This window comes from Tyto alba, unplaced genomic scaffold (assembly GCF_018691265.1).
Source record: "Tyto alba isolate M040663 unplaced genomic scaffold, T.alba_DEE_v4.0 Super-Scaffold_9, whole genome shotgun sequence".
In the NCBI taxonomy this organism is placed as follows: domain Eukaryota; kingdom Metazoa; phylum Chordata; class Aves; order Strigiformes; family Tytonidae; genus Tyto; species Tyto alba.
In genome coordinates, this window is record NW_024881330.1 from 32334577 (window position 1) to 32351699 (window position 17123).

General features: G+C 35.8%; 1 protein-coding gene across 3 annotated transcripts in view; it reads right to left on the reverse strand.

The window, feature by feature from the left end:
- ZC2HC1A (zinc finger C2HC-type containing 1A) overlaps positions 1 to 17123 on the reverse strand; it is a 36202-nt gene that overhangs the window by 6627 nt on the left and 12452 nt on the right. For 2 of the 3 annotated variants that reach the window (XM_033007931.2, XM_042786122.1), the window contains exons 3-8: positions 16911 to 17027; positions 16565 to 16700; positions 13054 to 13202; positions 11973 to 12072; positions 10984 to 11092; positions 4559 to 4681 (exon numbers count right to left, since the gene is read on the reverse strand). In XM_033007931.2, coding sequence (XP_032863822.2) covers positions 4559 to 4681; positions 10984 to 11092; positions 11973 to 12072; positions 13054 to 13202; positions 16565 to 16700; positions 16911 to 17027 — 734 coding nt within the window. The remainder of the gene's footprint in view (positions 1 to 4558; positions 4682 to 10983; positions 11093 to 11972; positions 12073 to 13053; positions 13203 to 16564; positions 16701 to 16910; positions 17028 to 17123) is intronic. The other variant, XM_042786123.1, reaches the window with a different exon arrangement.

Sequence of the window (17123 nt, forward strand, 5' to 3'; positions counted from 1 at the left end):
ATTGTATGAAAAATATAACTTATTTCCTACCAAGATCAGACAGAAGAGCTTTGGCATGGCCTTCCATGGTTCGGACTGAGTATGACTTGAACCTTACAATGACAAGCAAGTCCCTTTGTGTGTTTCACTTGCTATCACACCAAAATACAGGTAGATCCTGCACTACTGTGCAGGATGTTCTAATGTCTAGTTAGTTAATGTCTGTTAGTATGTTCTAATGTCTACCTTGACAGACAAGTCACTTTTTAGGACTGGCAGGGCTTTCAGAGAAATTGGGAATAGCTGACTGCATGTCTTCACAGTTTAAAAAAAAATGTAGAAAGGATATCATAGTCTCCATACTTAGTGACCAATACAAAGTGAGTCACAAGACTTTTCTTCATAGCCACACACTTTATTTAGGATGCATACTTCTCAGATAATGCTGTAGATCCTTCAAAGCATAAATACTGTATTTATAAATAGAAGGAGAAGAGGAAAGAAAGTCTAACCAGCTGGGCATCAGGGCCTAATTTTTTAATAGCCCGTCACAGCGTTCTTAAAGTTGGCTTAAGCTGTGAAAGGTGCTTTCCTCAAGACTCATGGGTTTTATGAGAAGCCAGTATGCAATGAATAGCACATCCTAAACATACAGAACATCTCACTGCTTGCTTTGATGAGTAGAGAAACATCAGAATCCCCTGAAAAATCTGAGTAGTACTACGAAAGAAAGAGATAGGAAGCGGCATCCTTTTATCATCAGTGACCAAGGTCAGAGTTTTTTGTCATTGCTCAAAAGAATTACCATTCACTGGGATTTCTTCTTCTTTGGCAAGATTTCAGTGACTATGACGTCTTGTGCATGACCCACCAAGTTTTTCAGTTCTTATTCTTGACCACTGATGCATAACTGAAATTTAAGTTGGGACTGGCTCATGGTCATTAAGAAAAAATTAAAACGAGACTATTTTAAAATCAGTCACCAAGAGCCAAATCAGCAACAAGAAAACAAAAAGTGATATTTTTTTTTTTCCTTCCCTTCAGATGAACCTAACTGGTGCTTCCAGAATTATAAGCAACTTAGTTTTGATTTGGTTTTCAAAGTATATATAAAGAAATGCATTCAGTTCCAGTAACTTCAAATGCAACACTGGCACAACTGTCCTGAATTTTTGTCCAAACATGTTCTGTTGCATAAAACATTTCTTCCTTCATGTTATGAGCATAGGCTAAAAATGGCTTTTCAGCTCCTTCCATTGTTTAAACGCTTCACTGGCAAAGTGATCAAATGATTAAGCACAGAAGTGGAAATCAGGGACTAAATTTAAGATTAAATTAAGTGAAATAATATCTAGCTAAAATATTCAAGTTTAACAAGAATGGCTTCTACATGCAAAAGGTAGAGTGGAACCATCAAAGATTCTGGCTCACTGAGAAGAACATCAACCTTCTCCATTCGTTTTCCTGTCTGCTCTCTTATTTATAGGAATGAGATTCTAAGGATGGTTTCATTAAAAAAGTTGTATCAGAATTAAAACCTATTAAAAGATATGTCAGTCTTCAGAAGTTACAGAATTCCGGGATGAAAGTTCTAAATGTAACCTAAATTACACTGTTACAAGTATGCACAACACTACAGATGCTAAATAATCTCTCTTGTGTTATTTCCCCCATCTTGTTTTAGCCCGAAGAGAGACCTTTACTTCAATATGGAATAAAATTCACAAGAGCTCAAAGTAGAAAGAACATACTGGACTGTTACTTTACTTGTTATGGAAGCTAGAAAAGCTTAGAAAACCCAATTCAACTGTAGACACAGAAACATTATGGATCATCAGACAATGATGCAAAGAACAGAACTGTATCTAAATTCCTGTTTAGGCAACTCCAAGTAATTTAAAGCAAATTTTAAAAAAAGTATTACTAACTCAGTTTTCTCTGGATTTTCAACTGGGGACCAACACACTACTTTTTCAAAAGTAACATCATTAATTTCTTAAACTGAAGTCTCTGCAGGGTGTACTTTGAATCAATCGTTTTTGAACATAATGCTAGGAGTCCTAGATGCTTGAAATAAATTAACATGAAAACCTGTCCACTGTTCTTTCCCCTATTTCAACTGTTCAATTCTCTAAAATATGTATAATATACCCTCATCCCATTAGGTACTCTGAAAATTCACCTGATGCTTTAATACTAGGTATATACTAAAGAATTTCTGGGAAATCAGTATCTTAAAAACATGATTTGCATTGTGTCTAGTACAGCATACAGGCCACTGACTGAACGGGGGGAGGTCAAAATATTGAAAAGCCACATTGGAAGTGCACTGTCCACCCTGCCTATTGAGGGAGGCAGAGTCCCATGAATAGATAAAGCATAATTTGTTAAAGGTTTAACAGTACATCTTCATCCTGAAATGTTTAAACATAGCTTTCTGCATAATTTCTGCAGATTTTTTTCCTCAATTAGTTTTCTAAAAATATGAAAAAACCCAAATCTATTTTCAGACTAGAAACTTTAACATGAGTCTTATAATTAACTGCAATGATTTCTGCCATTGTTGATGAGTAAATCAACAGAAGTAGCAGGCTGTCACTGTCTACGTTATTCATCCCAGATCTAGACACATAATTAGCATCAGGCTTCATGTATATTTGATGACAAATCTTGAAATTGCATCCTTAAATTGCAACCTGATCTCTAGAGACAGATGTCTTCCAACAAAGTCAGACATCCTTGATTATCTCAACTTTTGTCACTACAGCTTGGTCTCTTTCGATCCGTCCAACTTCTGCCACTTTATCTACTTGTCCAGTTCTGCTGTTTATTTCTGTTTGGATTTTTTCAATTTGTTTTTGCAAAGCTATATAAATCCCTGTTGTAATTTGAATCAAGTGAAGTGTTAATAGAGCCTGACAGCAGACAAGGCTGTGTAACAATGCCACCTTGAACTCTTAAAATCTGGGCATACCTTTAACGACATTTATTAACCATTCTCAATTTCAAAAGAAATAAGATTGAAGGGGTCTTCCCTATGTAAAGCAGCTCATGTTGTACATCTAGTTGAATTATCACTGCTTGCAAAATGAAAAACAAAAAGAGATTTGTAAAAGAAGCTCGTCTTTTTCTATTTATGCATTCACAATATGGTTGGATTTTGCCATAAAATACTGAAATATTAAGCTTGCTTCCTAGACAGGGTGTTTTCAGATATTCTTGACAGCTATCACTGTCACCCACAACAGCTCATAGTTCTGGGCAAAATCTTACACAAGTTCCTTATTACTAATGGCATGCATGCCAAAGTCCAAATTTTTGCCATAAACTGTAACCATCCACATTGCGATGTTGAATTTAACACAGCAGGCTAGTAGCGATTCACATCTGTTGAATGCTGTTGGCACATAACTTACTGAGTAACCTCCTGCAAGGGAGGCAGATTTAATTCATGAACGTAGTGGACATCTGATTAAGAACAACACTGATGTCATAAAGAGCAGAACATGCCTATATTCTTTAAGAAGTTCTCTCAAGAAGAAAAATCAAATGACTGCTTTATGGATAGGGGCTATTGTAAGCATGTTTAGTAACTCACTAAAGCAAATCTTCAACATCTTAGTAATGTATTATAAAAAACTGACCTAATTCTCGATAGTTCACAGGATTTATAGCTCCAACCAAATACGCAAAACAACAACAAAATCTGTTCGTCTAAAAAGTGCTCCTTTGTCTTTCATTCCTTTTGCTTCTTCATACAGAAACACAAGTTGAAATATTCTGGCCCGGTCTCAAAGATACTTCAGCTTTGGTTACAACACTAAAACAGCAATAAGTTTTAGACACAATTCTACTGTTTAAAGCATTACATTCCATGTATGTGCCACATAAATTATGTTTTGCAATATGCTTTAAGCTATTGTTTGTGAAGGATCAGGACATCTGAATTTGGCATCTTCCACATTATATCAAAGGGTTAACTACAATATAGTATATATTTTCTTTTTAAAAGATCAGAATACCCTTTCTTCCAAACTTAGATCTTAAACTTGCTGAATATTCAGAAGTCTTTATATGAGATAAGCTGGACTTAATAAAAAAACTTTACCTCCCATTACAAAGTCTGCCTTGCTTACATCCTTGGATCACAATAGCTACCTTACAGAAGTAGGAGACAGATGAATAATTGACTTTAAGAAAATAAGATTACTTTGTCATAAAACATTTGCCTGTAAGGGAGATATTTCTACAGTTATTGGGCTTAAGTGATTGCTTCAGCTTTACATCAAACTCATTTTATCTCAGGTTTACAAAGAGAGAATTTCATTACTCTTAGTTCATTATCAGTGACAGAAGAAATCAAATATGAGAAAAGTCGTCTTTCCTGTCCTACTATGAAGCTGTTTACCTAGCATGAAACAGATACTTGTACTAATCATATTATACTCTTCTCCCACAGCAACTATACTGAAGACATATAGGGCAGAAGATGTTTGCCAAAGTCACACTTTTACTACTCCCATGCTCTGGAGAAACATTTCTGCAAAACAGATAAACCACACTGATATGTAATACTTACTTCTTTATAGGCAACAACTCATTTGGTCTTTTGATGGTACTGTCTGTTTTTGTATCAGTGTCATAAAACCTTTGCACATCTCTTCCAGTTCGCAGTGGTGGGCCTAACTTGTCCATCTTACTACTAAAATATATAAAGGGGTACTCATAAGGAGATTGCTAGATTGCTATTCAAGTTATTGCAATAAAATTAAAGTACTTACAATTAAATATTTATATTCCCAAAGAATTCCCACTGACTAAAAAAATGTACGTATCAAACTTTAATAATCCAGCAAACAAAAGGGTTGTTCTTACTTTAAATAGAAGAGGATTTCCCAGACTTGTATTTGGATTAGGTTTCGAGTGCATTTTTTTTCTTTATTCTTATTTAAACAAAACAAAAATGTAATGCCTGTTATCCTCACAATCTGCACAATGCACTCACATTTGGCCTTTTTTCTTTTAAGAATAGCTTTCATAATGTCAAACTTATCACATCTAGAAAAGGGGCTCATAATTACAAGTCATGGTTACTGTATTAAGATGTTAGAAAATAACAGAGATGTAAGTACAAGCCTCCTTAACTTCAGAATTTGCAAGAAAGAAAATTTTTCCTTCTTCACATTTTTTTTTTTTTTTTGGTAAAGGCTGAACATTGTGCCCAGAGAGGATAACATGCCTTCCATTCTCTTTTCTTTTATGGAGATGAAAAAAGAACAGAGGAGGAAAGCCTAAAAGAAAAACAACTTTGGTTTAGTATCAAAAAAAACACTCACAACAGACAGTACTATAATCATAGGCAATACTTTAATACTTTATTATTATAGGTAACATTTCCAAACCTAAAAGAATAAACCAAAAATAAAATTTTAAAATATTAAATAAACAAAACATACCACCATCCCTTCCACACATCATCATAAGGAGAATTGTAGTTTTTGAGAAGTCACAACTTATATTCGAAAAATTATGTCAAGTAAAGTTCTGCTTTTATATCATCTTAAACAATGCAGCAAAACCTGCAAAAAGCCCATTGTATCTCCTCTCCTACTTCAATTACATAACTGAAGTTTCTTCTTCTCAAAAATGTGTAGTAACTTAAGCCTTAACTGGAAAATGAGGACACACAGAGCATTTTATTGATATTTATGAAATTAAAGAACTATAAACAAACCGGGCGAGATTAATGGAAATGGCTGGGTAGCTGAAACTTTTCTGCAAGCTTCCCACCCTTAAAAGGAAGGGAAAAAACCAAAGAAGCGAAACCAACAAAAAACACACCTTCACACCGAGAGAAGTAACTCCTTAAAATTACTGTGCATTTTTCTGTTTTTTGTCGTGCAACCTTAATAAGCTACGACGGCAAGAAAATTACTAAAAAGTTAATTGCTGCCAAGGAAGCATATTATTTTCAATAAAGCTTTCCATATATCAAAAAAAACCAAACAAACAAACAAAAAAAAAAATAAAGAGAGAGGCAGGCTCTCCTCTCCACCACCTGTATCAAACTACTTTTCATATTCCTTCTGCAATAACATCATATTAAGACACAGAACCTATAAAGTTTGCAACATAATTTGCTTTTTTGGGAATCTTCTAGTATGAACCCTGAAATTCACATTACTTCTCTACTGCATGAAAGGTAATCTTCCCATAAGGAACAAAAAATTCAGCACTGCTAAGTGATATTCATTATAAAGTCAGCAGGGAATACAGATTTTAGTCTTGACAAGTTATCCCCAAATAATGCAAGCTATAAGATAAGTTCTCCTAAATTTCCATTTCCCACTCCTCCTCCCAAACAGATATTCTAGTTCAAACTAATTGACTCAGGAAATGCTTAATTAATTCCTGTTTGACCAAATACACACTCTAGATATCCCCAAGGACTGAGAAGCAAGAGTGAGGTCTTTTAGCACTGCAAGACACTTACTCCAACCTATCACGACTTTCTTAGCTCTTTTCTGAACCTTTAAGAATTCATCAATATAAAGCTGTGAATTCCAGGCACCTACAGCATAGAATACCAAAGGCAATAACCTAGAAGCAGTCATGATACTGTGAAAATAAAGAACTGTAGTATACCACATTTTAAAAAACAAACCGAAAGCTGACAGCCCTTTCATGTACTAATGAAGAAAAGCAGAATCATAAGAATCTTCTGAAATGCAAAGACCACCAAGACAACTTCTTATTTACCTTGATTTCACTGAACAAAGTTGTTTGAGTGTTAATGAAAGGAACAAGCTATTTTAAAAATGCAACAGTTTTAAAGGCTACACATGCTGTACAGCAAAAATACAAGTAAAATTTAAAATTTACTGATAGTGGTTAGGTGTGCCATTCATATTGCATTTCAGCTGTAAGACAGTACTGGATCTGTCACTAACAGACATGATTCCCAGAAGGCATAAATCTGATCAGCTTAACATTAAATAGTAAGTTTTAATCACCAAAATAAAATTAAAATGACACAGTAATTTCTAAGGGTTCGTTTGCCATATTGAAAAAAATAATGTAATTTTCCAAGTCCCAGTAAAACAAAAAATAATAAAAAAAGATACTGTTCATAAATGAAACATGCATAAACAATTCATCTGTACATGTAAGAGATCCCTGGCTGGACACAACCAGTGGTGTCAAGTTCTGTTAGGCAAAACAGTTTGAATGTGGGGGTGGAGTTTGTCTGCTTAGCCTTAGGATAGGAAAAACCTACCCAATTTTTTCTCCTGAGGATCTGGTTACTTCTGACAGCTTACTAGAACTGCCCTACCCCTCAAGAAATGTAAGACAGTGTTGAACTCTGTACTCTTACAAAATAGGTATCTAGCATAGGATCTTAACATGATTCACTATTAAAATATAAGCCTAACTAGAATTTATGTAGAATTAATTTTCCTTTTCCCAGTTCTTCAACATAAAAAAAATTTAATCCTATTTTCACACAAGCGAATGAAGGTTTTCCTACCGACTACAATACAGTCCCACACTACTCTTGCACTCTTACTTGCTTCTCTAGGACTCAGAAATTATGCCCCTATGCTACACTTCCATTAATACTTGTAACTGGTTGTGCTCTTACTTTGTCCAGGCAGAAAAAGAAAACTCTCACAGCAGAGCTCAGCTGACACATCCTGATCTACATGTACAAAGGAAGCCTCACTAACGCTAACCTAGCTTATGCTGAGGATGCTGTGGTGTGCTTTCTCAATAGTCCTTTACTCAGGGAGCAGAAGAGGAGAATTCAAATTAAAAAAAAAAAAAAAGCGTATCAAAATGACTTAAAATAAAATAGTTCATAAAATTTGGTTGCATTTTTGCTCATACAAAAATAAAAATTTATACTGAGATACTGAAGTTGAACTTTATTTGAAATGAAGTTCAAGAATCTTTCTTTTACAGAACTAAACACCTTAGAGACTCAGTTCGTCTCAGTCTTCATCTTTAACACAAATGCATGGATTCATGTGCCTTTCACTGTATTTTCAGGCAGTTCAAGAGTGCCACCTAAAGAGCAACAGGGGAACTGCACGCCTGTATATGTTAATCACTGCTGGCTGTTACATTAGCCACCAGATAGTCATTTCTTGATCCTTTGCATATTCATCACAGAAAACAGGTACCGTGATTCTACAGAAAGAAGCAATGTCTGATTAAATTGCCCTCCTCCAACATACATATAATTAATCCTTGATATTGAGCAATATAATTTTAATTATACTGTTAAGCCTCACTACCTCTCTGCCAAATCTGGAACTACAACAATCTAGGCAAAAATGGAAGGTTTCACTTAATATGTAAAAAAACCCCAAACTAGTTTCCCTTAGGGAAAACTGCAGGAGCTTGTTTCTTACAGAAAAAAATGGAATTTAACCTGGCTCTTAAATATTTCCCAAGGGAGGAAAAAAAAAAATAAAAAGTCACATGATTGCTTAACATTCCATTTGAAAGATTGCCCTTCAAACAATACATATGCAACACTCTGCTTGGTAAATCAGTTCACTAACAACTCAGAAGAAAGAGCATGACATCTTACAGCATGAGCTCTGCCTGACTTAAGTACAACAGAACCCCAGATCTCATGCTATGGCTTGTCATTTCACTGGTTAAGCCATAAATGTAGCAAGTGAAATACGTCTTGTTTCATCCTAATGAAGGCTATTCTTACAAAATTTTAAAAGCGCTTTTAGTTTATAAAATAATCCTAAAGCTGCAATTAGCGATAGCCTAAATCACAAGATGTTTTAATGTTTAAAATCTGTGTCACTACGGTATTAACTATTCTCACTCTCTGATTTGGGATGTTGATTGTTAAGTGTCTCTGTCCCTGCTCTGATATAATTTTGTAGGTATTTCAACAGAACCCTACATATTTCCCCCCCTCACACACCAATACTAAGGCTGAGGCCAAAACTGTCACTAGTGACCCATCTGAGGCACCTAACAGTTCCATGTTCTAAGGCTGCTTCAACATTAACTCCTGAGAAACTTGGTCTCAGAAGTGAACACAAAGTAGCTAAAAGAAAAATAAAGAATTGCTAGGTCTCAGGTATAACGCTTTGCAGAGACACATTTAACAGCCATCTCTGAGAGGACTGGTTAGTATGACCAGCAAGAAACCATGAGGACAAGAAGAGAATGCAAATTTTTTAGAGCAAGGAAGTGAGAAGGACTGCAAGCAGAAACACACTCATCACATACATACTCTTAAAAACTGGAAATTAAGTGAGGTTATAAATCAAGCTAACATTCACTGCCTCTCAGCAGACAGCATTAACGGAGAGCATTGCCAACCAGAAGTCATCTATTTGCAGTTAATAGCATGTCTGAACACAGAGAACCTGGGCAAACATCCCTCCATTTATTAACTGCTATTTGGCTTGGTCACATCACAATTCTTCCTCCAAGCTTCAGAAGAGGAAATGGAAGACTACAGAATACCAAGCACTAAGTCCACTGGGCAACTGACTGGTAAAATTAAATAGAACTTCCCTGTTAAGAAGTGAAAATCAAAACCTGTGTCCCTTCACAAACCAATACAGACAGCAATCAGGAACTCCATCAACAATATAAAGCCTTTCCCAGACAACTGGGATTCACCCCAGGAGTCAGAAACATGCCTTCAAATTATCTCAGCTGACTTTTTTACTGCAGGTGCAGACCTACTTGTTTGTCACACGTCAGTAGGTGTTAATTCAACTTCGGAACATGGAGAAATGTGATATAAAAATCAGTCGCTGAATAACAGAGGGTGGAATTTTCTGACACTTGAAGCATAGATGTCTGCAAACAGTAGTGAAGCTGACCTGTAGACCAAAGACTACTAGGACACTGGGGGTAGGGGGAGAAAGAATAATAAAAAAAAAATACTTCTGACAACCTCATGGACTCTGCCTCCAGTCTCTGTCCGAAAGACTTAGTGTAAGTGGGTAGAGCAAGGAGAGACAGAACAGCACCCTCATGCTACATGGTGTTAGGAGGGAGGTATGACAGAGCTGTAATTTAAGTCTTACAAGTTATGCACAAGCATAAGAACAATAAACCAAAAATGACTAGTTTTGTGTAATTAATAAAGCTGTCCATCCCCATCAGTTCATTCAGAATGTCCCTTTCCTTCTTCACAAACTTAAGCCATTGTTTTTCTCCACCATATACAGCCTTCACCAATCTGATACTTATTTTTATAGGAATAAGTAATCTTCAATCACCAACGTTATAACTGCAATCACTTTGTTGTATTTTTTACGTTTTCTCTCAGTGCTCCTTGGTGTGCCTCAAACTTCTCTAAAATTGCATTACTTCAATCTCTTCTATACATTTCTTCTTTGAGATAGTGTGCACTAACGGCCCCAGCAAAATATCAAGAGCAGCCTTGATCACACTAACACTTTCACTGAACTCTGGTAATTTACATCTACCACTTCTTGTTGCTGTTGTAGAGCACTGGTTTCCATTGCCTTATTTGTGCTCATTTATTTGTTGTCTCTTGGGTATTTTAAGACAGGAAAGGGAAGAGAGAAAGTATCCAACCTTTCGTGCTAAGAGGGAAGATCCTGTCACAATTGGCTTGTGGTCTGTGGCAGAAGTCTCCTTCTTTTATTTCCATGAATCTCAGGAAGTTATGCCTACTGTTTTCTCCTTTTTTATGTCCTTTCACTTTTACACTCCAACCACTTCTATAACTTTTTAATCTACTTTATATCTGTTTTTATCACTGGACCTCCTTTGCTGTTATTTTAACATTATAAAATGCATCTTCGCCTATTCCAAGGCTCCTTAAACATTAATTGTGTTTACAAATAAAGAGTAAATTCAGAACACTACACTTCTGAAGCTCACAGGGAAAAAAAAAAATGCAAGTGAAACAGACCACAGAGACTTCCAGAACTAGCACAACATAAATAGGATATTAAGTAAAAACGACAACATTAAATGGAAACTTACCCTGCTTGTGGGTTCACCATTCCCAATGAGTTTTTATGAGCTGGTGACAATGTCTGGATTTTGCTCACACTGGATCCAGACGAAGAGAGTGCTTTACTTGAAGAGGCACCTTGCAGATGAAAGCAAGCATGGAAATACAAGAAAACTCAAGATTTTGCTGCTAGAATGGTACAATTCATTATATAGTTTTTGACTGGAAAATTCAAAACAAGAGTTTTAGAAATATCAAGATACTAGGAAAAAGCAAGTACGTTTCCCAAAATTTACAGAAAATATGCAATTGAGACATAATGTTCTATTCTAATAAAAAACATTTCATCTCAGTTAATTTCTTCAAAAAGGAAAAGAAGTCTAGATTGTCAAAGTATGTACAAAAAGAAGGTTTCACATCTGATGATATGTGAAATCAGAGTAAGACCAGTGTTTGCATAAATATAATATACATGGCTTAACTGTGTATTTTCATCGATTCATAATTACATTCAGCATACAAATTAGTTACAGAATTAAGCAACAGAAAAATCTCAGGTGAGAGATCAGTATTTGACACAATTATGCATTACTACACAGAATAATTTTGCAGGTTCAATTCAGAAAAAAATTTGACTCAATATATAAACCAGAAGAGAATCCTATGTGCTCAAGTCTTGTTGGACAGATGCCAATCAGTGCCCCTTTCAACTTTACTTTAAATGAGTTTTTACAAACCACTATATCAAATTTAACAATAAAGTATATAGCCACCATATATATGAAGTCAAAAAAATCAAGTCATAAAAACATGGTTTAAAAAACATTGTATAATGAAAACCAGACACGATCTTATCCACTCATGTAACACTGAACTCCTATGAATTTTTTCACTTCATCACTTTAAATCATTGGGCAATGTTATAGAAATCCTTCCAGTTATTAAAATTATACTACTTTTACTGCATAGTTTGAGAACCGATATTTAGAAAGGAAAATTCATAACATTCATTTCATACCTACAACAGTTTTGCTAACACTGCTTGGCTGTGGTAAGCGTGATGACGATGGTGGTGTTGATCCTACAGAAGGCATCTTCTTAACTGCAGCAGGTTTGTACTGTAACAAAATACAACCTAGAAATTTAAGCAATTAAATCAAACTATCTATGTAACACGATAGGTAGTTATCTCAGGTACTGTGGGAAAACAGATGATGATTATCTGCTAGGTAAACTGTTTCCACTACGGGATCATGCAAATGGTTTCCACTAGTCTGCTTTCTTATACATACAGATGATACCAGTAGGAAAGATTCTCTCAGTAGTTTTGTTTTTTAACTACGTCTTTGTGTATTTTCCACTTTTCTACAGCATTTCTCATCTTTTTTTCCATAGCTGTCTCTTAAGATTAACGTTATCACCTCATTACCAGTTAATTTTAAAAAGAATACTGAAGGGTAGGATCATTTCTGTCTTTCAAATCTTACACCTGTATGTTCTGGACCAGTCCCTGCACTGATTCAGAATCCAGTGTAAGAAGACACAAGCAGTTATTTAGTGATGTTTAACTCTTCACAGCCTTCGGAAAAAAAAAAGCATTACCACTAAATGAGAACACACACACATACACTTTAACCTTTCATTTGTTTCTATCATAAATTAACTACTGCAGCTCTTACCTTAATACACCTGAATTCCTCTAAGCCTCTAACTAGCCAAAATATTGCTGTCAATTGTCCTGCAGTCATGTACCTTTGTTTGTCCACTTAAGGAACAGTCTTGAATTGGATTCAGAAGACTTGCACAACAAAATTTTAACTTCCTTTACAAATACTGCATCTCTACTTCCTGCTACTACCCTTACCTGTCGTTTTCACAAATCTCTGAATTACATTTATGACTGGTTTTGGTTCTATAACTGCTGCCTTCTGATTTATGGATCTCTGCAACTCTCATAAGAAAGCAAAAACCTCTTCTATGCTTAGTGTCTAATCTCAGTCTAACGCAAATAATAAAATTACAGAATAAAATAGTTAATTCCATTTAAGAGCAACACACTATTTAACAAGCTTCAAGTTAAGAAAAATGTTGTAGTTCACCTGTGTTCTTGTAGGAAGCTTCCCTTTGGTATCAGCTGCCAATTTCCCCTTATTAGTAATACGTGCTGCTTGCTCCTTACAGAAATTGATGTGCCTGTCAGCTGCATTTTCATTAAATCTCCTCTGACAATATGGACACTGAATGTAATCTTAAAAACATAAAAGCCTAACATTAGTAACGCATTTTAAAAAATAAAGCATTTTAAAGTCTTTTAAAGACCAGCCCCGGCCCCACCCCAGAAAAAATGAAGGCCTCTTGAATCTGAAAATTAAGTACAGATAGCTGGGAAAAAGAATACTGTCCACATGTAACACAAAAGATGTTTCTTGTTTGATGGATATAAATGAGAAGAGTGACTGAGGATCAGAAAGAACCTAAGCAAAATCAGAATCACTTTGAGAGATGCTATTCAGCAGAGCCCGTGGCCAGAGAGTTATACAGATGTGGCAAGGATATCAGCTGGAAGGTGGAAAAAAGAGGCTGAACAAAAAACAAGCACAGAAACACCAAAAAAAAAAAAAAAAAAATCACAAACACAATTCAGTTTGTTCAAGATACAAAAATGCATTAAAACTTTTCCCATGCAAATAGCGAAAGTCAACAAAATCTGTTTCCTCTGGCAATTTTGAAAGGACCAAGAAATACTAACTGCAATACTGGGCATGATCATTAAAAAAAAGATTGGAAATTTAACAAAAAAAAGTATCAGAGGAAATCAGGCAAAATTAGGAGGTATCTATAAAGACATGTGAAACCGGGTAATTGGTGGCTGTATTATTTTTCAAGATAAATTTAGTTACATCTCAAACAGTACTACTTGCAGGAAATATTATTATTAACATTAGGGGAAAAAACAGAAAGGCTATGTAGTCTTTAAAATACTAAAAGATCCCTCATCTGTATGCTGGAAATATACTCCTTAAAATATACTGCCCTTAGGAAGTAAAATGTTTGGACTGCAGTTTCAGATAGACATTTTAGTGTCTAGAGATATGGATGCTGAATTCCCCACATTACAGTATTCAAAATCATGTAAATATCAACTTCAGAAGAGCTGGACACTGCCAAGCAGGTTAAATTTGTATGTTCCTAGGTGATTTTAGAAATGTATTGAAGAAAATGAGGAGACAATCAACAGTCACTGCCTCCAAGATTACAGCTAGGTATTATGCAATCTAAAATAAGATTTGGATTACATGTTACTACTCCAAATGCAGCAGATCTGGCTTAAGTAGTTATGACTTTAAATTAACAAACAATTTTGAGTCAGTCAAATGATGTAGTGGCCACCAAACCATGAACTGTGACCCAAGAGGTGTGAGCAAAAGATACAGGAAGAACACAGGAATCCTTCAGAGAAGAGACACCAGGGGAACCTCATGTGATAACAACAATGATTTATTTATTTTACACAAACTCCACTACAGTCAGAATACTCAAATATAAACTATACCTTAAGAGACAGAAACTCAAAAGCAGAACCACTATAATATCTATGTAGTCAAGCCAAGATAGGCCCAAACAAAGTTAAATAAAAGGTTAAAAAAAAAAAAGCAAAACAGATTAATAAAGCAGCTGTGGAAGCCTCTAGATAATAAGAATAGACATTTCTAGCTGTTATTCAGCTCAGTTCCCATGAAGGCTTTCAAATCCCACTAAACCAAATGGATGAGACTATAGAGAATTAATGTATACTCTTAAGAATCAGGGATTGTATCTTCATTCTTTTGTAAAATGCTTAGCACCAGTCAGCCACCTGGTTATCTGGAAGTACTGTTTGTACTGTCCAGAAGAACTGTTAGTATTCAATGTAAGCTTTATAAAATAGAAACTAATTCAACTAGGAGGACAACACACACATGCAGACAAGTTCAATGCAAATGGCATGACTTAAGGTCCTTCTTGGTATCACGAGGCTATTTCACACTTCTAAGGAAAAGATGGAACAGGAGATCGAAGAACCGGTAATACTGCTTGTCTGCAAACTCAAAGCTTGCCCTTAAGTAGGTACTATTAATACAAAACTCTTTCCTTTTAAAGGAGAAAGACAAGCAGCTAGTTAGATACGGGCATGCCAAAGACAAAGCTGAGTAGGAGAGGATAAATACACTCCATGATACCATACATAATTCTCCCTCTCTCCTACATGTAAAGCAGAAAAGGAGCAACAGTAGCTGCCCCTGCCCTACTTCTGTTCTACTTGTGAAAAGAAAATCCACTGATCGATTCATTCATCTTCTATTCATTCCTCATTCCCTCTTCCTAAGTCTTATCCACTGCAGCAGGATGAAGCCAGGAGACTAAAACTGGTAAGACTCAGTTTGGAAAAAGTAAAAACTGGAAGAAATGGAGGCACAGTATCTTTTCTCTTCCTTTTACCTCCTATCTGTTTTCAAGTTTGCTGAATAGAGTTACTTCCTTCACTTCAAACTCATCTGCAATCTCTGGAACCAAGGGAGAACCATTTTAGCAGCTTTTCCAAGCCAGATTTAGTTCTGGGCTCTTCTGCTTGTAATTCAGAACCTATACAACTAGATTATTAATGACCTTTTCCATAATCGAGCCTTATGTTTCTTATTCTCAGCATTAGCTATTGGGCTTACTTTAAAATGCATATGACATTTCAAGATAGTGTGTACTAAATGCTGAATAATACAACTTCACTTCTTACTATGAATGCACCATTACTATCCTAATACTGGACTAACACTTTTCCTGTAGAGAAACAAGGCAGGGAACACATATCCTCACTTGACCACAGACAGGCAGAAGCAAACAGATGCTTTTTTCCATTTTTCCCAGTCTTTCTGAAAAATAGCCATTGAGATGATCAAATGGTTTAGCTCTTAGGACAAGAGGAAGAAATATATTCTCCACCTACTCCCACATCACAGAAGTTAACTGAAAAGCATATTTCCTTCTCACTCATATCGGACTGCTTCAACGCTTTACCCGGCATCAGTAAGACACCCAAGGACCATCACTCCCTTGCTAATACAAATCCCACACATCTCATACCCAAAACACAAGTATCCCCACCACATGAAGAAGGATCACATGCACACTAGAGCATACACTGCACGCATGAACGTGAATTCATCAAGAAATAGGAAAGAGTACATGTGAAGAACACAGTCAACACCCATTCCTACAATGTAAATAGGTCGTGGATGTCCAGCATGGGCAGCTCTTTCTGAGCAGTTTCACTGTTGTGGACAGAAACAAGGTGTCAGAACAGTTTCTCCAGCCTATGGTTCATAAGCCAGTAGCAAGCTGCAAGTTGGACACAACTACTTTTTGATGCATTAAAAACAAAGTCATGGACTTTGAAAGCTACAGAGGATACTAGCCAGACCCATAGCCACAAACCAGCATCTGGTTTAATCTGGGATAATCAGTCACTTCAAGAACTTGTGAATATTGTATTCCACCAAATTCCTTTCCAATTCAAATTTTTACAAATTAAATTTAAAAAAAGAAATCTCTGAAGGACTCAATTGCTTTACATACCAGGGTCATATGATGGTGGAGGTGGTGGAGGGAGTTTTCCACCATCTTTAAGGTTAAGTCCTTTGGCTGCTCGTATAGTTGCTATAAATTCTTCATGCTTTCGTCTCCAGTTGGAAGGTTTTTTGGGTGGCTCTGGCTGAGAAGCCAAAAAAGAAAGAGCTTTATACATTTGAAGCTCTTGCTTCAAGCTAAGTACATGCCTTATTTTAGTACACAACATTATAGTTAGTTTTCTTCCAAATCTGAGTTGATCTAATTATCACAAATTGCCAGCAGAAATAAGCCTTATTATAACGCATGCATAGTTTGCCTAAAATGTTCATATGCAGAGTAAATTGTAACATACCCGTGGCTTAAGAGGTTTTACTGTGGGAATGTCAGTTCCTTCTGCTCTCTGGCGGCTGGAATCAAATGTCTTCCTTTTCTTGGCAGAAGTTTTTTGGCAAATGGGTCCATGCTTTTTCTAAAAGCATGAAAAACAAAAGGACAATACAGAACTTGGTTCTGAAAACCTATGTTATTAACATAGTATTTGTCTCTTTCTCAATATGACAATCAA